Consider the following 24199-nt stretch of genomic DNA (forward strand, 5'->3'; position numbering starts at 1 on the left):
CTACACACAGCCTCCACCCACTACACACAGCCTCCACCCACTACACAACCTCCACCCACTACACAGCCTCTGCCCACTACACACAGCCTCCACCCATTACATACGCCTCACCCACCACACATACCTCCATGATCTCAAACAGCAGCCCTGGCTCGATCACTATGATGACCTCATACTCAGCAGCATTTTTGCCGGGGATGCTGCCAAGAAAGGAATCTCGCATGGCACACGCACTCTCCACTGCCTCCTCCAGTCCTGGCTTCTTCCAAATGGAGCTTGTGTTAATCCAGCCAGTGCGGAAAACACTCTTAGGTTCTTAAAAATAAGTGGGGACTGAGTTACATACAGCTTCGGCAGCGTATAAGCTCTAAGCAAACACTACGGAGAGGCAGGGCTGTCATCTAGGATGCGAAGGTCAGTGAACCAGCCTGATGGTCCCAGGAGCCACAAGTCAAAGGCTCCCTTTCCCTCACACACTGTAACACACAAACGTAAACATCTCAAAGTGAAGCAGAGCTATGACATGAGAAGCGCTCGATGGGGACACAACAGTCCCCAAGCCTGAGGCTTAGGAATGATCCTCCACCCACCTACCCTGCAAGTTTCTAGTTTTCTATGAAAATAAAATCAGGAGAGAAAAAAAACTAACATAAAAGCATTCACTATAAAGCACTGTATTTTATTTGAATAAAGCTTAAAATACATTTTGAAACATTATAAACACATTTAAAAGATTTTTTTATTTTATATATCTGAGTGCACTATCTCTTCAGACTCACCAGAAGAGGGTATCAGATACCATTACAGATGGTTGTGAGTCACCATGTGGTTGCTGGGAATTGAACTCAGGACCTCTGGAAGAGCAGCCAGTGCTCTTAACTGCTGAGCCATCTCTCCAGCCCAAAGATTTTTTTTAAATTGATTTTTATTTTATGTTCATTAATGTTTGCCTGCATAGCTGTCTGTGTTGGATCCCCTAGAACTGGAGTTACAGACAGGTAGGAGCTGCTGTGTGGGCTCAATTGAACCTGGAAGAGCAGCGAGTGCTCTTAACCAATGAGCCATCTCTCCAGGCCTTATAAACACATTTAAGCAGAAGTGGTTTCTCAATATTGTCAAGGGCTCCATATATTTCAGAAGGCACTAGAGGTGGCCCTAACTCTGTATGAAGGGACAGAGCAGACTGTACCAAACTACCCTTATCACAGCGACACTGCCAACCCCCGCACAAGTCTTCTCATGCAGAGAACAGTTCTCCTTACCTTTAAGATAGGGAATGTGCTGGAACACCTCTTCTGCCAAGTGAGGAAGAATGGGGGCAAAAGCACGAACCAACACATCCAAAATTTCTGCCAATGCTGTCTGACAGGAGCGGCGCTTGGGATCCTTCTCACTTTCGCAGTAGAGCCTGAAAGAAGAGCTTGCTCAGCAGCTGACACGCTGCTCTGGGCTTCGCACATCCATACTGCCTCTGGACACCTTACTGTCTATCCGATTTTACTCTCTCAGGATCTATCTGGTTTCTCATATTTTGCCCAACTGTGGATGGTTAAGGTGGATGACAGTCTAGATCACTGACTTTGCACATATTAAGGTAACTGACCGCATCTGAGTGACTACTATTCCCAATGGTGCCATGGGTGCACTGTGAAAGCCAGTGTCATTACCGATCTGCCTGGCTAGTCCTGGGCCTGCTCTCTGACAGCATGGTGTTCATCTACCAGCAGCTATAACTCACTGTAAATAGGTACCATGCACATGAGTGGCTGTGTTCTGATACAGGGTCTCACTGTGCAGCCCTAGCCGGCCTAGCACAGAACTCTTTGTAGACTAGGCTGGTTTTAAACTTAGAGATCCCTTGCCTCTGCCTCACAAGTGCTGGGATTATAAGGATGGGTATTACCCTCTTCATTTTTCAGACAAACTGAGATTATCCCCTAATCATCCAAACACAAAGCTAGTAAGTGGCAGGCATAACTGACATTCAGGCTTGACTCCAGATCCCAGCTATAATTCTGCCCAGCTGCTCACCGTGGCCACTGCATCCTGGACACTGCTGACAGACACTCAAGCATCCCTCTTGAGGACTGTGTGCACAGTCACACTTACCTATCCTTGACTATGCTGAAGTAAAAGCTGGACAGTTCTCTGGTGTAGAATGCTTTCAACAGTCTGACAACTTTTCCAAAGTCATACTGTTTGTATGAGTCAGTAATCTAGAGAGCAAAGATGGTGAAATGAAGGCCGCAGCGAGCAACGAGCACAGCAGTACATCACGGGCGAAGCAAGCTCCTCTCACCAGCATCTCAGAGATGGCTCAGATGCCGCGCTTGCTGCACAGGCACGAGAACCAGTGTGGACCCCCAGAACTCGCATAGTCCTCAGTGGACATAGCGCAGCTCGGAGCAGGGATCCCTGAAGCAGACTGGCTGCGAAGGCCATCATAGGGGTGAGCTCTGGGTTTTCCTCTCCTTTGATAAAACTTTCCCTTGAAATTCTAAGTACTGTTTATTGGTTCATTTTTCTTGTTACTTTTACAAATTTGCTATTACATTTATTGGGGCATGGGGAGAAGGCATGTGCCACAGATCACATGTGGAGGTCAAAGGAAAGTCAGTAGCTGGTTCTCTTCTTTCACTGTGTGAGTCCTGGGGACCCAGCTCGGGTCATCAGGCAACAAGCACCCTTACCCTCTGAGCCGTCTTACCTGCCCATTTGATTAGATTTCATTTGACTGTAAGAACCTACCTCAAAGGATGACGTGGAAGAACAGTGTCAGCCTTGTGCTTCTGCATATGCATGCCAATGCACACACACACACACACACACACACACTTGCACATACACATGCATGCATACCACATATACATACATGAAAAAAAGAAAAAATGTTTCAAAGACAAACAAGTCTGCAAGAATGTTAGGGAACGTCATTCTAAAGGCACAGCAACTGTTCACAATAGTCACTACTCTACTCTGGGAATGACACCAGAGCATGTTCCAAGGAAAACAGATCCATGTTTAATTGCTTGCTTTGTGTAAAAACATACGTTCATGTATGTGTAGGTGACATGTATGTGGATGCCAGACGTCAAGCTCGAGCCAGGAACCATGTACCTTGCTTTTTAAATAGGGTTTCTCTCTGGTCTGGACCTCAAATTTGCTCCTCTGGGTGCTGTCTTCGCGCATGCCATACCTGACCTTCTCAATGTGATGTGGGGCTAGAAATCACGCTCGGGTGCTCCGGCTTGAGCAGTGACCTCTTTACCAGCCATGCTGTTCTCCCAGCCCCAGGTGTACTCTGTTTTTTAAATCTGCAGTGCTGAAGAGGAGCGCAGGCCCTTGGTGCATGCTGGGAAAGCTCTCTACCACAAGCCACTCTCCCGCCTCTAAGTCCTAAGTAATGGACTCACACCACTTTTAAGTTTTTAAGTTTTTTAGGCCATGTTTTTAATCCTAGTACTCAGGAGGCAGTGGAAAATGGATCTGAGTTTGGAGCAGAATGGTCGACATAGCAAGTTATTGGCCAGCCAGGGCAATACAGTGTGACTCTGTCTCAAAAGAGATATACTGGGGAGGTACAGGGTCAGGGGGAGAAAAAAATTTTTAAATCTGTACTATTTAATTTACTAGTGTTTGTATGTGTGAGTGCATGTGCCAACAGACATGTGCAGTGAGCTCAGAGGACAACTTCTGAGAGTTGGTTCTCTTCCGACCATAAGTTCTGGGGTTCAAACTTAAGTCACCAGGCTTTTATCAGCTGAGTCATCTCACTAGCCCAAATCAAATCACTTTCAAAAGAGGAAGTCCCAGCGAGTCACTAATGTCCCCCACACATGCCCTCATCCATGTTCTAACTGAGTGAAAACGTGCACGTATGCTTCTGACACAGGGTACACTGAAGCAACACAGGCCAGGTTTTGGGAACTGTCTACATACATGTGATGGTTCACTTTGACGTGAACGGGAATTAGAGCCACCTAACACACGTCTGTGTGTCTGTGGCTGTGTTTTCAGAGAAGTTCAACTGGAGGGAAGAATTACTCTCAATATGAGTGGCACCATGGTGGGCGGGGTCCTGGGCTGAGTAAACAGGAGAAATAAGTGGTCATCAGCATTAATCTCCTGACTTCCTGACTATAGTATACAATGTGACTGACCACCTGTGTCCTGGTCACCGTGTCTTCCCAGCCTGCTGAGGTAGCAAAGCAGTTAAAGGTACCTACCAACAGGCCTAACAACCTGAATCTGATCCCTGGGACTCTCGCGATCTTGGACAGCTGTATGTGCATAGTGGCACAGCCCCCACTACACCAAATAAACAGATGCAAAATAAACCCTTCCTTAAATTGGTGCTTCCGAGTACTTGTCAGGAAGAAGAGGCTAACTCTGGACGCCCCAGGACGGGCAGCTACTATGAGAGAGCTATTCTGGCTCACTGGCCTTGTTAGAGTATGTGAGAGGAATGCGGAAGAGCCAAGAGATGAGAGTATGGGACGCCTTAAGCATGCTCAGTGGGCCCTTGTGGTGGGAGTCTGGAAGGGCAGAATGGCCAGAAACCTGAGGACAAGGAGAAGGACGACTGGACACTGGCTAGAGGTCACTCATGCTGTATTCTGGCAGAGAACCCAACTGCACGTTGCTCTTGTCTTAGTGACTTTTCTCAAACTCGTTTTATTTTCTATATTGGTGTTTTGTCTGCATGTATGTCTGTGTACCACTTGTGTGGCTGGTGGATGCAGAGGCCAGAAGAGGGAGTGGGATCCCTGGAAATGGAGTTACAGATGGTTATGAGCTAACATGTGGGTGTTGGGAATCAATCCAGGTTCTCTGGAAAAGCAGCCAGTGCCCCTAACTGCTGAGCCATCTCTCCAGTCTCCGTCCTGGTATTTGAGTGAGGCTAAACTCAAAAGTAATGAAATTAAGTTGTCTTCCAGAGGAAACTTGAAGACAGTGTAGTATCCATGCTGTGCTGTGCATGGTTACTGTTTGCTGTTGTCAGCCACCCTACGACAGACAGCAAAGGTATACAGATGTGCAGCTGGTGAGGAGAGACACCTGAGCAAGCTGCACAATACAGAGAGAGCAGCAGCTGGAACTGTTAGCACAGAGCCATTTAAGGGAAAATGGGGTCAGTAAGAAAGGTGCCCAAGATCACTACACAGCCACTGAAGGCTCCAGCTTATGAATGCACAATTTCATTTGAAAGGACAAAAGCTAAACTTAGAATCCTGCTGAAAGGTTCTCTGCTCAAAGTCAACTAAGTGTTTCTTAGGTTCTATCAACAAAACCCACAAAGACAGCTACAGTTGTGGCAGACGAAGGCAGACGGCACCTTGAATTGACAGTAGAACTTGGCAATGTGCCTCTTCATGGCGCTGGTTTCCCAGGCACAAAACCCACAAGAGTTACAGAGCCATGGAGATTCCAGACACCACAGCCAGGCAATGTATGACAGGTTCCGATGCCCACAAGGCACCCGAGAGGCATGAAACTGGGAACCCTCAGCACACACAGCACAGAGTGTGAGGACTCAGGAGCCGTCCACGCTCCAAGGGCACACCTGCCACAACAGTGCACTTCTACTCCTTGTTGAAGGAACAAGGATCTTGAGGGATGCCTGCTGGGAAGAGAAGCTGGTTCCTGTAGTTCTCACCAGAAGGCAGTCTTAGAGGCAGGGGAGGGGCGAGGAAATGGCTCCGAAGGTAGGCGTGCCTGCCTGCAAGCCTGACAACCTAAGTTAGATCTCTGGGACTCACAGGGCGGAAGGAGAGAACCAAGTCCATAAGTAGTCCTCTGACTTCCGCATATGAATTCTGGTGTGTGCACATATGCACATATGTGTGTGTACACACACACAAATTAAATGATAAAAAAAAAAAAAGCAAGAATCCAGCAAAGACATGGAAACACTTCAGGCCATGGTCATCGCAAACTGTGTGGAACGTAATGGTGTACTTTCTTTTTTTTTTTTTTTTGGTTTTTCGAGACAGGAAGTAGTGTACTTTCTAGGGTACAATAGGGATGGTTTCTAGTGAGCGAGGTCCGTCCGCTGGAAGTTACTGGACAGGTGCTGATGTTTCTACTGTGCACTGACCTTTGTCGCAAAATCCTGAATTAAGTGCAGCATATACTGGTCTATGACGTACATATTCTTCACAGGAACAGAGTCCGTCTCTGGGTTAAAACCAGTCAAATTTCCCAAGAGAAAGCGGAGTGTGTTTCTAAGCTGTTCAGAGTGAGAGAAAGCACACAGTTAAAGACAAGTCCAGGCTTCTCCATTTCACCAGGTACTTTATAACCATTAATTTTTTTTCTAAGTTCTGTTATTTTCTTAGCAAGATTTTAAAATCCTATTATTCCTAGATAAGACTACAAAGGCACAAAGAAACTCTCACTCTAATACCCAGTTTTATAAAGAAACAACCACCAGCTGGGTTTTTCATTAACTCTCTTCCCGAGCCTGTTTTGCTCATGTGTTTATTCATACATAGATGGCTATGTGCTATTTCATCTGATTCACATATGAAAAGAAAAATAAATGCATCTAACTTGCAAAGTCACTGAGTACATGGACAGTATATATAAAGTATAATATTACATCAGCTTATGGTGTAATCTATACATTAATCAAATATAAAAACATGAACATTTCTTTTGTTGTTGTTTTGTTTTTCGAGACAAGGTTTCTTTGTGTAGTGCTGGCTGTCCTGGAACTCTCTTTGTAGACCAGGCTGGCCTCAAATTCACAGAGATCTGCCTACTGCTTCCTCCCTAGTGCTGAAATTAAAGGTGTGCACTACCATCTGGCTGCCATGTACATTTCTTAGTGTTACTATTTTAAACAAATTAACACGGGAATTTAAAGTAGACACATGTATCTCATTTTCATACATGTCTCATAAACTTCACTGAGCAGGACTGACCTTGCTGATGTCATCTCTGGCAGCACAGAGTACAGAGGGGCCAATGGTCACCTCTGTGAAGACGTTGGATTCCGCTATCCACCAGCGCAGGATATCAGCCCCATAGGGAGGCTCTTTGCTGTGGTCCTTTTCATTGAAAAACAACATGTTAATAGAATGGCTTTGGATTTATTTCAATTAGAGGAACAAAGGTTTTAGCTAAAGTTCCCCATGAGAAACTGGAGTCTGTAAACGCAGCTGTGTGAGCACAGTACTGAAACACTCACTACAAAGTAGGCTGTATCTGAAAACAGGAAGGCTAGCAAGACAAACCTGCCTGAGACAGATGGCAGGTTTGTCCTGGTGACTGTAAGACAGGAAAGTCACAGGAGCAAGGTAACACACACTATGGACCTCTCATGAAAGTACCTCCAACCTGCCCCCAATTTCCAGTAACCCCAGAGATAATGCCATTCTGAATTTAAAGTGTGTATTTCTAAGAATATAATAATATACACTCAGAATTTATAATCTCATTTTTTCTCCTGTTTCTATTTAATTATAAATCTGTAGTTTCACATAATAAAGCCTGATACCTTGAGGCCTCCACATACGTGTACACGCAAGCTTATGTTTAGAACATTATAGTAATTCATCCACTATTCTTGGCCCTCAATTCCTGGGCTCAAGAAGCCCTCATGTCTCCACCTCCTGAGTAGCTGTGCCGCCCCTGGCATATCCTGTCAGAGACAGTTCTAATCTTGTCAACCTTGTGTTTATTCACTGAGCTAAGTACTAGAGACTTAATTGTCAATTTAAGAACCTGACAACAAAATGAAGATGAGTTTCAGTCAGACACCTACTTTTCCTCCACTGATGATAGTGTCAGGATTAATGACATTCCCAAGGGACTTGGACATCTTTTCTCCTTTTTCTCCGATCGTAAATCCATGAACCATCACTGTCCTAAGAAATATGAGGACCAGCGTGAGAGGCCATTTTAATCACTGGGGATGTCTTGACAGACAATGGGTGAACACTTCTTGTTTTTCAGCATTCATGTACCAGGGTGTTAAGCAGGGAGTCCTCGGCTTAAACACAGCAAAGCAGTTGTTCTATTTTCTGTACATCAGAGCATTCCCTGCCCTCTGATTACCAAAACCAACAAAATAAAGAGCAGCGCAGACCACCTCCTTAAAACTAACTTCAAAAAGACAACTTAGGATAAAAGCACTTTTTACTGTGGTTGGCTTTTAAAAGTGACACAGAACTGGGCAGTGAACTGTCTCAGGTGGGAGACAACTACAGCAGAGCAAACCCTTAGGATACTATTTCACAGTCTTCCATAGCAGTTGCCTATACCCTACCCAGCCCCTCAGTCACTGTGGGTCCTGCTCACTCGCCCACACTGCCCTTCCCTGTACTCCTGTGGATCGCCAGCTGAAGCTGCTGCCCCACAGTTTGTCAGCTAACTCCATTCAATGCTACCACAGCTTCCAGGAGGAGCCATCTGCCAAGTGACAGGTGCCACACATGGCTGTATCTCTCCCCTTTTCTTTTTCCTGTGTTGATTTGATTTGCTTTTTGTTGTTCTTCTGGGGACAGGGGCCACACATGGTCAGGTTGACCCTGATCCTGAGATCCTCCTATCTCTGCCTCCAGAGTGCTTGGATTTGCAGGATGTGCCACCACAACTATACAAAAGGAGACCATGCAACTTTCTTACAAATGGTACCTAACATCAAAGGTGAACCCAGTATCGCTCGGCCTTGCTGCACCCACAAAACGCACCTCTTCCTCTGGATATACTGTGGGTCTCTCCTCTCAGAAGCAAGAAGAATGGTGCTCCGGCGTATGCACCTCTGTCCGCAAGCGTGTGTGGCACGCATGGCAGGCACTCAGAGGATCATCAAAGTGGGCTCACTTAGTGCGGAGTGAGCACTTACCTGAAAGGTGCTTTGGACGTTGTAGCCACACTTGTTAGCAAAGAAGACTGGAACCAGCCCCCGAGCTGGTCCTTCCCCTCCAGGTACAAGTCTGCCCTCTTCTGGGTGCCTGAAATATATTAACACAAATGAAGTTACTTAGAACAGAAAATAAAACGACGTGTGTGCCATAGTGTTAGGGTAACCAATGTGACTGGGTTCTAGAGACCATGTTCTGTTGCAGTCAAGCCCACGTGATCCCAAACATCTGATGATGCCGAAGGCTAGCACGGGTATGCTGGGAAGCTGCCTAGCATGCACTGAAGTCATGTGACAGGCAGGTGTGAGTAACAGTTCCTGCAGTTTCATCTACCCAAGGCCCAGCATGAGTCTCACCTTTACTGTGCCTGCTGTCCCAAGAGCCACAGTGTGAATGAGTAGCTTTGTTGCTGAGGCTGCCAGTGAAGGAATCTGTCCTGCACTGAGGCACCACCACTTCCTGCACAGCACACTCGCTCCTGACACTGAGGATGCTGTCTGCTGTGTGCTAGCAGAAAATGCTTCTTCCTGCTTTTTCAACAAGCAATGCTACTCACCTACACTGTGCGAATGTACGAAACAAAGTGCCTAAACCTTGATAATGCCTCAAGTGTATCCAGGAAACAGTATTAGAAAATAACATAAAAAACTAATTACAAAAGTTTATTTAAATTAACATTTAGCCAGTGTACCTCTTAGTCTGTAAGCATGAATATACACATTTGACTTTCAAACTGTAAACTGAGAGGTCCAAATGAGGAATCCATTCACCTGCTAGGACCCTCCCGCCATAACCCCCATGGTAAGGCCTTGGTTCACACCCTTATTCCACAGGAAGCCTCAAGTCCCTCCCGTCCACAGATGGCAGCTGCAGAGGAGCTGCTGCCCCGGCCCTCCTTCCAGAGTTCCCAGCGGGCATGTGGTGGGATGGGGGGCTGTCTGCTGGCTTGCTCTGATTCCTCCACAGACTCTCTCATCTCAGTTCGCTCTTTCCTTCACTCCACGTCTCCCTCTTTCCTTGGCGTCCTCTAGGACGTCTGCATCCAGCGCTTATGTGGCCACCTCTCCTGCTCCTCCTGACTCCTGACCATGCTCTCCCTGTCTCTTCAGCAATGAGTCAAAAACTTACCTGACTGAAAGTAAGACAGGTCTGCAGAACTGGAGCTAAGAAGGCGCACCTCTGCAGAGGGATGAGCACAGGAAAGCCACACGTGCACCATGACACCACTAACCACTGGCCTGGCTCTAGCTTGGCCTCTTGTGAGGAATGATGGGGTCACATTAAGTCCATGGTTTCCAAGCTGGGCGGCTCAGGGCTGCCAAGCAGGCCAAAGAGAAGGCACTGCTGGCAAAGAGGGAAAAAACAAAAACAACCAACCTTTTTGGTGTAATTTTAAAGGCAGGGTGTCCTATGTAGTTCAGGCAATCCTCAAAGTCATGATCTTCCTGCCTCGACCTACCAAGTGCTGGGATTATAGGCATAGACCACCAGGCTGGTTATAGGTTCTCACTCTAATCTTAAGTAGTATAGTTCTAAATAAAATTTCACCTCAAAAAAGAAAAAAAAAATTGCCGGGCAGTGGTGGCGCACGCCTTTAATCCCAGCACTTGGGAGGCAGAGGCAGGCAGATTTCTGAGTTCGAGGCCGGCCTGGTCTACAGAGTGAGTTCCAGGACAGCCAGGGCTACACAGAGAAACCCTGTCCCGAAAAAAAACAAAATAAAAAAAAAAAATCCAGTATGTTGAGAAATTCCAGGACTAAGTGACCTCCCAGGCCTTTCCAGGGCTGCACTGGAGCAGCCTGTGGTGGCCTAAGTAAGAACAGCCTCCGCAGGCTCATGGATTTGAATGCTTAGTCACCGGTGGAGCTCTGACAGGATTAGAGTTAGGAGGTGTGGCCATATTGGAGAAAGTATGTAACTGGTGGGGGGATAGCGGGGCGTGGAGGGTTCAAAAGCACCTGCCAGACACAGTTTCTCTATCAGGCAATATTAGGATGTAGTTCTCAGCGGCTTCTCCAGCACCACACCATATCACCTGCATGCTGATAATGGACCATCTCTGAAACTGTAACCCAGCCCAGTTAAACGCTTTCTTTTCTAAGTGTTGCTATGGTCATGGCATTTCTTCACAACAGAAACTCTAACTAAGATACAGACTGTTCCAAAGAAACAAAAAAACAACCTTTCAGGAACAAGTAAAAGAAAATTGTCCTAAGCACTGCCATTTTGTTTCCAGACTCCATTTTAATGACAGGGGGAACTAAGTTCTAGATCCCAGGGCCTAGGGGAGATAATCAGCTTCTGATAGTCCTCTTTTGTTCCCTAAAACACAATGACTGCTCCCAACCACAGAAGAACAAATGGGATCTGATTGAATAGTAAATCTACATTCTGTACCAATTGACGTAGACCAACCACATGAGGAAAGCCCCTCTCCCTAAATCCTGACTGGTGAAAAAATGTAACTGTAACTTGGCCCAGATGCTTGTGGTTCTCAAGTTTAAAAGCTCTGCTCCAGGCTGCATTTCAGCTCCCAAGTCTGTTCTGGACCCTGATCGATCAGTAATGGCTTGATTACAATAAATTTCTGTTATCTGCATTGTCCTGGTGTTTGCGTTGTATTGGGTCTAAGTGGACCCCATAACAAAACAATAACCCCCACAAAGGTTATGGTCAAAGATCTAAGTTAATAGCTCTGTATTTTCAGAACTATTACTGTTGCTGTGTACGTGTCCCTCAGAGGACAAGTCTCCAGAGACAGTACTTTCCTTCTGCTTCTGTGTGAGCTCCAGGAAATGAAGCTAAGGTAACCAGGCTTGTGTGGCAAGCACCTCTACCCACTAAGCCATCTTGCCAGCCCTCAAGATGTAACTGGCTTATAATCTAATGTTAGAGATTACCTGAAAGAGTAGCTAGCTACATGACTCAATGGTTAGAACTCCTGCTGCTTTTCCAGATGACCAGAACACAGTTCCCAACACCTATATCAGGTGGCTAAGAACTGCCTGTCACTCCAGCTCCAGGCAGGGGACTCAGTACCCTCTCACCTGCACAGGCACTGACACTCACATGCACATACCAACATACAGACACACACAGACACACAGACATACAGAGAGAGAGAGAGGGAGAGAGAGAGAAAGAGAGAATAAAAATGTATCTTAAAAAAAAGAAATTGAGCTGGGTGTGGTGGTACATGCATTTAATCCCAGCACCCAGCACCCAGCACCCAGGAGGCAGGCAGACCTCTGAATTCAAAACCAGCCTGGTCTACAAAATGAGTTCCAGGATAGTCAGGGCTGTTACACAGAGACCCTGATTTGAAAAAACAAACAAACAAACAAAATGAAAAGAAAAAGAAAAAATAATTACCTTGAAGAACACAAGACCATGAAGTTCCACTGTCAAACCAGATGTCCAAAATATCCTGCCCTGGCACGTACTCCAAAGCATCAGGACCACCAGCCTAGGAAGAAAGCAGAACAGAGTTGATCTACTAAGGCCACACCATACATAGTAAATGTTCCAGGAGTTTAAAGAAAGTGAAATATAGTCATTAAATCCACATTTAAAAATCAACACTACAACACACTTCACAGCTGAACACAACCCCTGGCAGCACGGAAAGTGAACGGCCACTGGTATAGCACCAGTCATGTTTTCCTCTTCCAGTAAGATGCAGACAGAGAACACTATCAGGGATCTCTGGGTCAGACCCACACAGCCCTGTTGTGCCAACAGGAGGGACTTTTCTCATGGTCCCATCTGCTTAGTCACCTAAGACAGCCTGAATAGCACTGGCCCAGTGAGGTTACAAATGCCCCACCTTCCACTGCTGTGTTACAAACTATATTTTCACTGCAAGAAAAAAACCTTCACTTCCAAACTGCATCTGCCTCTAATTCTCCCACTTCAGTTGCTTTCAAGTCACCTTTATCTCCATGAGTTGCTCACACTGACCTGAGCTACCACTTCTGCCGGGAGAAGCTGCTCCGCGGGGAGGGTCCACCACACATCGCTGCCATGCTGTTCCACCAGTTTAATGATATGCTCGGTGGTTTGGCTGTCGGGACAGAGGCAGGATCAGCAATGTACTGCGACAAACGTTTGTCACTTATTGTTTCTCCAACTTCAGCAGAATCTTAAATGGCTTACTTGATTGATCCCATCCTTTTAAATTCAGTACAAATAAGATCATATTGATCATATATGTCCCTAAACAGGAAAACAGCACTCTCCACACTTCCAGTGTCGGTCCATTTGGTTCCTATCCAGGAACTCTGTCCTCATTAACTGCTAAATCAAGCTGACACATCCTGTCAGCTCTACTTTGCTCTCAGTATACCTCACTGCCTCAGCACCAGCTATGCAACACCACCCTCCCCCTCACTAAGACCCACTCCTCTCTCTCACAGAGAATCCTGACCCTCCCTCCCTCTCTCACAGAGAAGCCGACCCCCACTCCAGCAGAAGCATTCCTGTAACTGCTGTCATTCCACATCCCTCTCAGAAATTTTCAAGGTCCCGTCTCTGCCCATGACTTAGTCCATCCCCTGGCATAAGAGGCAGTTCATACTACACATACACACATACACACACACACACACACACACACAAACACACAGACACACACACACACTGAAGGTACACAGGGAGGCTCGCACCTGACCCTCTCACATGGCTAAGACTTGAGAAACAACCCAACCGATCTGCTCAAACATGAATGAGCAGCTCCAGCATCTTAAGCATGATCCCAGGCTCCTCTAATAGAACAAGGTATTTACTACTTGGTAGTGCTGGTGCTCACACTCAGGGCCCATGCATGCTCTATACACTGCGAGCATTGAGCTACAAGCCAGCCCTTGTTTTTGAGGCTGTCCAGTTGTGTAGCCAAGGAAGGCCTGGAACTCACCATCCTCCTGTCCAGTGCTGTTCAGTCTTAATACTTATTTTCCTGCTGACACCAGGCCTCCTGGAGTTGTTTTCTGTTTAGCAGACACAACAGGCAGCAGCACAGACCCCACAGCTTTGCAACAAGTGATAACTTAGTTACTGACTCACCAGGCAAAGCCCTGGGCCTCTCTGCACTTCTGGGTTCTCATTTGTAAAACAGGAGCAGCAGCACATCATCAAGACTTGACAAATACTGACCTAGTAAATGAAGTGCCCTCAGTAGCACTTGCCATTTTAACATATAATTAATATGTACGTGAGAATTCAGACTGGGCGCTGGTGGTACACTAATCCAACCCTTGGGAGGCAGAGGCAGGTGGATCTCTGTGAGTTCCAGTCCAACCTGGTCTACATAGTGAGTTCCAGGACATCCAAAGTTACATAGAGAAACTGTGTCTCTAAAAACCAAAAGAATTCAGACTGAGTCTTTGAGATAAAACTGAATGTTCTATATTCGTTATTAAGTCATGCACCTACATTAGGATTTAGAATTTATTTCCACTTATATGTTCCTGTGTTTGTGTATGTTTGTCCACCACATTTGTGTGGATAGCCTTGGAGGCTGGCTGCCACTGGGACCCCTGGAGCTGGAGCTGCAAGCAGCTGAGAGCTGCCTGATGCAGGAGCTGTGAAGCAAATTCTAATCCTTTGGAAGAGCATCAAGCACTCTTAGTAAACTAGCTCTTCAGCTTCCAGAGTATTAAAGAATAAAACACACAGTAAACCCTGTCTTTGAAACGGCCACCTCTCTACACTCCACTGCAAGTGACTGCAGAGCCGGCAGAGTTACTGGGAATGGACAGAACAGTGAACAGGGAAAATCCAAGTTCCAGATCTGCACCAGCAGATGCTAATCATACTGCATACAACCAAATATTCCAATTTTCCAGCTCTGGTGTATCATGAATCAATGAAGCTGTTTGTAAAAACTGCAAAGGGATGCAAATCAGGTAGGTAATATAAATTAGCACGCTCTTTGACCTGAACTCTGAGATGCCTCACTAAAGACTGGAGAGATGGTTCAGGGATTATGAGCACTTGCTGCTCTTGCAGAGGAGCCAGGCTCAGTTCTGAGTACAAGGCAGTTAGTTCACAACCAAATTCCAGTTCTAGGAGATGCAATGCACTCTTCAGTGGGTACCAGATATGCCTAGGACACACATGTATACATGCACACACATAAAGCAAAATAAGCCTTAAAAATAGAGAGAGAAGCAAAGGCATAATGGCACACATCTTTAATTCCAGGACTGCGGACGAAAATGAAAGTAGATTTCTGTGAATTCAAGGACAATCTGTTCTACATATTGAGGCTAGCTCAAAAAAAAAATTAAAGTGATACTTTATAAAAGATTGACTGAAAAAACAAAGATTGACTGAACGTATAATGCTTCCAAAATGTCCAAGAATTTACATATAACATGAATATAAAAATATCAAATTGGCACAAGTCCCACTTGCTAGGACATTGACTTCAGATGGACTTTAACGGTGAAGATAAGCTTTCCCTGGGTGATCATAAAAACTTTATGCAACAGGGAACTAGCTGTATGACAATAATTCTTGGTTACACATTAGTCTTTATATATTGTGCACAGAACACTTTATCAGTTAAGAAAATATGAACATGCAGTAATAGAAAAATCTGAAGAAACCTAATGTCCCAAAGAACAAAACCAGAAATACCAGTAGAGTACATTCAAATATACACATTATAGACAGCAGATATGCTGTTCACACCAGTTACATACTTTTCCCTTAAAAAAAAGGAGATGAGCGTCATTGCCTTCTATGTTACCATTAGATTGCCAAATTTAGGCAAGCAATGAAAAGTTTTGAATGTGTCTGGAATAAACAGGTACAAATAATACAGAAGTGAAAGTAGATTGTTTGCATTTCATATTAGCATTATCAATAAATGAACAGCACAGTACACTCAGAAGCTCTGGGCTGGCTGCTCTGTGTCTCGAGATTTCTAAGTAAATGACAAGTCTGGAACTAGGACTGAGAGGTATGTCATCCTCTCAGGTGGGAGCTGTTTTCATTGCTGTGTGCCTCCTTTGTCATACACATGCCGGGGTGAACTTACACCCTCTTCTCTGAAGCTGCTAAGCACAGGCAGAGGACAGGCTGTGAACCAAGGTTGGAGGCAGGGAAGAGGGCGTCTCAGGAGATTAGTGTGTTGACAGAGTAAGCACAGAGTTCAAAGAACATACTCTATCTGGCTTACCGGCTAACAGCAAGAGGAAAATATGGTATTTTAGAAAAAGTATAAAAAGAAGATTACGAACATTTTTATTTTTTAAGTCTTAATAACTAAAGAAAAGTGAGAAGCCTTACATGATATATTCCTCCACACCCATCCGATAATAACAAATTCACCTTCAATGACTGTTTTCCTTATCTTTAAATAAATATCAGATAATTCAACAATACTTTAGAAATATAGCTTAGGTGTTTATTTAGCTACATGAGAGTACCTTGCTAAGTCTATAAATCAAAGAAAGATGTTTGGTTTTAAATATCTATATGTTATTAAGTCAACTATAAAACCCCAAGTTTAAACACCTTAGACATCTGAATAAAGTTCTCTTTAACCGCAACATTTCCTAATAAAAATATTAATAGTTCACTTAAACACATAACAATGTTTTAACAGAAGAAATATAATCATGCTTTGTTTTCCTTCAGTGCCCCCCTTCTCTTCTGCAATGTCACTATATAGAACAGGTCTGTCTTGCCTCCTCCTGCCTCCATCACCCCAATGCTAAGTTATCTTATATTTTACAGCAGTCCATTTTAAGATCATGAAATCCTTATTATAAACTTCTGAGGTCTGGCAGTCAGTAAGAAAGAGAGCGTGTTTGGTTTTATTTTTCTTTTACTTTAGTAATATTTTTATGAATTTCAGAACTACAAATGTAATCTCAACCAATGAAAAACAACGTGCAGTAATTCTTAAAAGCCCAGCTTCTGGGGCTGGAGTGATAGCTCAGCAGTTAAGAGCACTGACTGCTCTTCCAGAGGTCCTGAGTTCAATTCCCAGCAACCACATGGTGGCTCACAATCATCTATAATGGGATCCAATGCCCTCTTCTGGTGTGTCTGAAGTCAGCTACAGTGTACTCATACACATAAATAAATAAATCTAAAAACAAAACAAACACAGCTTCAAACCCAGGGTGAGGATGGGGTTGGGGATGGAGGTACACACCTTCGAGGCCAGCCTGGTCTACAGAGTAAGTTCCAGGTCAACCAGGGAAGGGGAAGCCCTGTCTCAAAAAACAAGACCAACCAACAACAAAGCCTGCTTCAAGCAGGGTGTGCATCTGTCACCTCATCACCCCAAAAGAAGGCAGCAGGAAGACGCAGTGCAAAGTCAAAGCGAGCTACAAAGCCTGACCAGGCAGGTGTGTATGGAGATCAGCAGGAGAACACTGGCACAGCATGAACATGGCCTAGGACCGCAATGACATGCATGCATGCATGCATGCATACATACATACATACACATATATGACATACTTGTTTCCAAAAAATTGGCAAATTAAACTATATATATAATGCCAAAAAAATAGCCCAGTTTTGTTCTTAGGAATCTAAAGAAAAAAAATGTTTTCCAAAAATAAAAAAAGAAAGAAAGAAAAAAAAAAAGAAAGAAAGAGAAATGTTTTCAGTGCACCCAAAGGAGCTGCACCAGCTGAGATGGACCCTCCCACCCCGGGCCCTCCCACGCCCCGCTGAAGAACACAGGCTGCTCCTTGCTAAGCCTCTTGCTTTGCAGTCAGGTCTGTCCTGAGAGTCTACACAGACAAAACACTCACTTTTTTAAAAAGAGGAAACCCAATCAGCTCTAGAGTTAGAGAATTACAGAAACCAAACAGGCGCACCCTAAGGCAACATGCCTGTGTTGTGAGAGACCATGTTTTATGTACCAAATGTATGCAACTGTCAGTAAAAACAAAGCTGATTAACTGATTTTTAAAACTGGAATTTACTTCTTAAAGGTAGGTTAACAAAAGCCTTCTCATCGAAGCTCAAGTGCATAGCAGTGCTGTCATGGAAGAGTCGATTCCTCTTGCGTGGACCAGAATCCCACACTCAGGAGACAAACTGGAGAGTCACCAACCTTGTGGACAGTGGAGCTGCCACAGTCTGTGTCTCAGGAAAACTCAGAGGTAGGAATACAGCTCAGTAATAGGGAACTGACTTCCCACCAAAATAAAACAAGAAGCAACCACCTTGAAACAGCCAAATGCTGGACATGTTCTGGTCACTGGATTTTCAGTGTGGGGCCTTTGCAGCCAATAAGAACAAAGCTATTGCTTTAAATGTCTGTGTGACCATTTTCTGTACACGATTTAAACCCCAGCAGTGTGTATGTTTATGATGCTGGGCTTTGAACCTATGGCTTCATGCAGGCTATACAAGTGCTTTTTACTGAGCTATGTTCCTAGCCCTATCTTCTTTTGCATATCATTAAGTTCCTTGACACACAGCTACACTGGACATCTTATATGCATATCTTTGTACAGAATTCATTAGTCTTTTCCTTCCAATAAATACTGAAACTGAGGTCATGCTTTCAAATATTGTAAAAGAATTTCTTAAGGTTTGTCCTTGCAAGTTTAAGAATTCTCTTTATTTCATTAATAATATCCTATACTTCAGCACACAGTTGACCTATGACCTAAAGACCAGTATAAATTACTGCTGATAAAAGAGGGTGAAACCACTTATCACTCTGTAGTCTGTTTCCACTTTAATGCTATAATTCACAGAGCAATAAGTCAGACCAATAACAGAACTTTGTACTTGATTCAAGGGCCTTATCTATCACGCATTCCGTGTTCCTGCTTCGGTTTCCATCAGGGAAAACCCAGTCAGTGGGGCAGTGCTGACAGTAGCCAATCACCAGGCTCTGCTATCAGCAACACGCACTATTTAGCTGGGAAGCAGGAAGCACTCAGGACTTCCAGGTAAGAAGAGCCTATGCTGTCCTCTCGGCCCTCTGTTCTGTCTTTATAAGCAAAAGGCACAGGACAAGACCTCTGCTGGAAGTGACTGGAGAAAGAACGAGGTAAGAGGCTAAGTGCTCCTGTCTGTCCACTAAATGTGACAAAGAACACAGTGGAGCTTCGGAAGGAAGAGCCTGCTCTCCACGCAGCCCTGTAAGAAGGCTGTAAAGGCAGCAGGTAATGATTTAGGATGCTTTTTTACTGAGTGAACATAAAGTCTACAGGTTTCCAGAAGCTGGCTCCAAGTTGCCTGAGCGCTTAAGTCAACAGTGCTGGGTGACAGCGTACATCTAAAATAAGGAAAGAAACATCATCAACTGCTTCCTGTCGTCTCTAGGTGGCCAATGTTTCTAAATTTTATCCATTTTACGTTTAAAAATACCTGCTTTTATTAAACAGGGATAGATTTTCACCTAAATTAAACAAGGATTATATTACAGATTCAGGAAATGACCAATGATATTAACATTAAAAGTTCTTGAGGAAAAGAAGCAAACATAAGCTATAAATGAAATCAGCATGTCAGAGTCTGAGTCCAGAGTTTAAATTCTGTCAGTCTTTAAACTCATTTAGGACATAAGTAATGTAAGGGTTTTTTTGGAAAACAAGTACGTTTAGAGGCAACTGGCAGACTCTCATCCAGGAAGCAGAAGATCCAGGCACAGCAGTGCTCACCTGGAATCCCAGCTCCCAAGAAGCTGAGGCAGGACTGCCAGGTATAGGCTAGGTCTTGACCCAAACTCCCACCACTCCCACCACCTACTCACATACCAGGAGGAGGCAGAGGGCTGGGGCTGGCTCTGGAGTCAATTGTAGAGTACTTGCCTGGGATGTACCAAACTCCAGGTTCAATCCTCAGAAGCATACACACTGAGTGACTAGTGTTTTAAAGCAAAAGGAGTCATCGGCAAACTTGTGGAGTCATCAGGTGTAACAGCAACTCCATGTGGACTGTGCACGGATTCCAGTGGAGCTGCTGTTACTTTTGATGGCCTCCAACCTGCCACAGACATGGGAAAGGGAGGACAGACATCTCTGAGTAAATATTTGATTATCATTTGACTCAGAAAGAAAAATGATGACCTTCATTCTATTTCCTAACAAATAATTAAGAATATAAATGTTCTAAAATCCAAGTGCTACGTCACCACATCACCAGAAGGACCCAACCATGGAAGACTATGGAGCTCTCATCATGAACGGTGTACAGGAGAATGACCTATGGATTTGACAGACCGTGTGGCTGCGTATGTCTGTCATTCTATAGGCCAATATTCTGTACGTCACTGCTACTGAAAAGCCAGACATCGACTAACACCCTTTGAGTGCTGTGCAGCAGAACATGGGGGAGTCTGCAGTATAGCAGGAAAACGTGCTGAGGAAATAAAGTGAGAATGCTGGGCAGATGTGTGTCTCTGTTTGTCTGACAATGGTGACATCTGTTTCATCTAACTCACCTTCTGCTCAATCTGTGTACATTTTTACTTTTAAAATAATTGCCAGTTTCACCCAGTCTGCTGAAGTCTGGGAGTGTAGCTCAGTGGTAGAGTGTGTGCTGTTAAAATTTTGGAGTATGGGGCTGGAGAGATGGCTCAGTGGTTAAGAGCACTGACTGCTCTTCCAGAGGTCCTGAGTTCAATTCCCAGCAACCACATGGTGGCTCACAACCATCTGTAATGAGATCTGATGCCCTCATGTGGTGTTTCTGAAGACAGCAACAGTGTACTCACATACATATAATAAATAAATAAATAAATAAATAAATAAATAAATAAATAAATAAATCTTTAAAAAAATTAGGGGTATGTCACAGTGGTAGAATGTGAGTGGCTGAAGTCTAGGGTGCAGCTAAGTGATACAATGTGTACTAACATCTGATAGGGCCTAGGTTCAATAAATCCCCTGCACACAAAACAAATGGAAGCCAAATTTGTTTTACATTTTAATTTTAATAACATATACTCATCCTACCTTAATCACTTCAAGGCAATGCCCTCAAAGTCTTGCATTCTGATAACTGAGGACTAAGAAACAACTGGCTTTTAAGTTTACTTGTGCGAATTTATCACAACTATAATCATTTCATTCTCAACAGATATATTCTCAAAGATAATAGTGGAATATAACTGACCAAACTCTTAAGTTCTGTAAGAACCACACAGTAACAATACTGGAGCAGAGTCAGCTCTAAACTGTAACAATACTCAAATAGTCTTACAAATCTAGCCTATACATGCTTATCATGAAAAAGACTTCTTAAAATCCTTAGTGTGGTACTCAAGATTCCTTCAGCCTGTCCCAGCCAGTTCTTAGTGACTGCCTTTCTGACCCTCTCACAGCCCTGCGGCCGTGTGGTCCCCATGCACGCACATGGCCTGTATGCGTGAGCGTGCCCTGTATGCACGCACTGCTACCCTGACTCCTGCAGAACACTCTTCCCTGCCCTCAGCTGGGGGCTTAGAATACAGGTCAGGGGTCAGGAAATGGGCCTTGATATAATTCCCAGTTCAAAATTATTAAAAATAACAACAAACCTATCCCTTATGTGATCATACATGACTTAAAAAAAAAAACTTAAATCAACATTTTTTAAAACTTTTAAAATCCATACACTCAGTAAGATACTATTAAGGGCACACAATCATGGCGACAGTGAAAACCAACCATCTCAACAATGCCAAGGAATCCCAAGGAAGGAAGGGCTGCCCAACCTGGGCCTGAAGTCTCTCAAACAACAAACAACCCATCACTTACTGCCTCTGCCCCTCAAAACTGATTACTAGATCCTCAACTAACAAAATCAACACTCAGCCAATGTCGCTGATACTATAGCATAATTTAGTAAAATCTCATTAACCAAAATAAATGAAGTCAAAGCAATCTTAGGAAATGAAAACCAAGAATGAATTCTAACAGAAATGATCAGTAGTCCCCTTTCTACCTCTATCAAAACAGCAACTAGGAGCTGGGTGTGGTAGCACAGGCTTTAATCCCAGTGCACGCACGAGAGAGAGAGAGAGAGAGAGAGAGAGAGAGAGAGAGAGAGAGAGAGAGGGGGGGGGGGGGCGGGGAGGGAGGGAGGGAACAAACAAGCGCAAACAACAAAACCAACAGCAACAACCTAGAAACTGAAAACTCAAAGAGCATCATTGGCTCCTCATGGGGTTGAGGGCACACCAGCCTTCTGAATGCCTCCTTCTCTCATGCTGTTGACTTAGCCTTAAATTCATGCTCTCCTCTCAGTCTTACTCACTACTGGATCAGCCAGCCCAGCAACAGTATGCTTTTCCAGGAGAGCACTTAGGGAGGCTGAGGCAGGAGGACTGCTATGAATGTGAGACTGTACTAGAGCAGCCAGTGCTACTAACACCGTTCTTCCAAGGAAAACGTACCTCATTTTAAACAATAAAAATCAGAAAAGAATTACCTGTTGATCAAATGTTCATCTTTCGTCTTATGATGAAACACAGGAATTGGAACACCCCAGACTCTCTGCCTTGATATACACCAGTACGGCCGCCTGTCCAGCATGTCAATCATGCTGTTCAGTGCTGCTCCGGGAATGAACTTCACTGTCTTTAATGACTCCTGCAATTCATTCATCAGCAGGTCAAATGGGAGAAGCAGAACACATTGTAAGAGCTGTGCTGACTTTTCTTGTTCTCCATTCTGAGTGTGTGTACCATTCACAGCTCTCCCCCTCCCACCAAGGGCAAACAACCAAAAGGCAAAGACTCCCAAATGTGGTAACAAAACCAGATTTCAGCTGTCAAGAGCAGATAGATGGGCATATGCACTAACACACTAGTTAGGCTAGCTAAGGAGACTAAGACAGGAGGCCTGCCAAAATTTTGAGGCTAGCCTGCCCTTCAAAGTGAGTTCCTGCCAGTAATAGATACATAATGAGGGCTTATCCTCCCAAAAAATCATGCAAATAAGCAAAAAAACATCAAAAAATAAGATGTATCTTGTATTGGAATAAAAAAAAAAAAAAAAAACAAACAAGGGGCTGGTGAGATGGCTCAGTGGTTAAGAGCACTGACTGCTCTTCCAGAGGTCATGAGTTCAAATCCCAGCAACCACATGGTGGCTCACAACCATCTGTAATGATATCTGATACCCTCTTGTGGGGTGTCTGAAGACAGCTACAGTGTACTTACATATAATAAATAAATAAAAAAATTAAAAAAAAAAAAGATTAAAGAATAAATAAAAAAAAAACAAACAAAAAAAAAAAACAAAACTACATGTCGCACACCCACTTTACACATGTGTAGAAACACAAACTTCTGCACAGAGCTCTGACAAGGACCCTAATTATAAAGCCAGTGAATAAGCAGGCTAATTACATTACTACTTCAGGGGCAAGTTGTAAGCAAAGCATCTGTGTATTCAGTCTGGCTAATAAATATGTTTGAACTTCTTTTATTCAACAGACTAAATATCCACTGATGCATGTAAAAATATATAGTCAAGCGAATTAAACAAAAGAGCTTGAAAACATGCTAAATGTGTGCAACACCAACTATAAAATTAGTTAATTCATAACTTTTTTAAAAAAATGATGTGTGTATATGTGCCTGGAAAGGACAGAAGAAAGCATCAGGACCCCTGCAGCTAGGGTTATACACATATATAGGCATACACATATATAGGCATGCACATATATAGGCATGCACATATATAGGCATGCACATATATAGGCATACACATATACATTATATGAGAAGCCTACAGTGGGTGCTGGGAACCAAACTCAGGTCCTCTGCAAGAGCAGCTGTAAACCACTGAGCCATTTCTCCAACCTCCAAACAACTTTTTAAATGGACCAAAACTCAGTTTTGCTTCCTTCTTTTTAGCAGTCTTAATTTCAAGTCAACAGGGGATACGAAACATTCCACTAATGTGTATCGTGTGGCAGTCACTGCTGTAGAATCCAACTTGCTCCCTTTGGTAGACATTACTACCTTGGACTGGATGAAGAGTCATAGAACTGAGGTCCTAGGAGATCACACAGCTGCTACCGCAGGTGCCCTCAGCCTGTGCTACATCTACAACAATGGACACAAAAGTGACCTGAGGACCCACTCAGCCTCCTTCAGCCTTGTTTCTATTATGTGCATACATGGAAGACTCAAGTGCGAGATCTTTTTGGGCCTAAAAGCATGCAAATTAGGAAAATAAATCATAATAAAAAATTATAAATCTTTTCTCCTTTAGCCCCACTATCCCCACCAACACACACACACTCACACACACATTCGTACACACACACTCACACACACACACACTCACACACACATTCGTACACACACACACCCACACACACACGCACACACTCACACGCACATTCGTAC

At 44.1% G+C, this 24199-nt stretch overlaps 1 protein-coding gene across 1 annotated transcript in view; it reads right to left on the reverse strand.

The window, feature by feature from the left end:
* The window catches only part of Iars2 (isoleucyl-tRNA synthetase 2, mitochondrial), a 40834-nt gene that overhangs the window by 6915 nt on the left and 9720 nt on the right, over positions 1-24199 (reverse strand). The window contains exons 12-21 of the mRNA XM_028759763.1: positions 22270-22430; positions 12832-12934; positions 12244-12337; positions 8852-8960; positions 7769-7871; positions 6927-7052; positions 6098-6229; positions 2110-2216; positions 1263-1408; positions 125-315 (exon numbers count right to left, since the gene is read on the reverse strand). Coding sequence (XP_028615596.1) covers positions 125-315; positions 1263-1408; positions 2110-2216; positions 6098-6229; positions 6927-7052; positions 7769-7871; positions 8852-8960; positions 12244-12337; positions 12832-12934; positions 22270-22430 — 1272 coding nt within the window. The remainder of the gene's footprint in view (positions 1-124; positions 316-1262; positions 1409-2109; positions 2217-6097; positions 6230-6926; positions 7053-7768; positions 7872-8851; positions 8961-12243; positions 12338-12831; positions 12935-22269; positions 22431-24199) is intronic.

This window comes from Grammomys surdaster, unplaced genomic scaffold (assembly GCF_004785775.1).
Source record: "Grammomys surdaster isolate TR1022 unplaced genomic scaffold, NIH_TR_1.0 130, whole genome shotgun sequence".
Lineage (NCBI taxonomy): Eukaryota > Metazoa > Chordata > Mammalia > Rodentia > Muridae > Grammomys > Grammomys surdaster.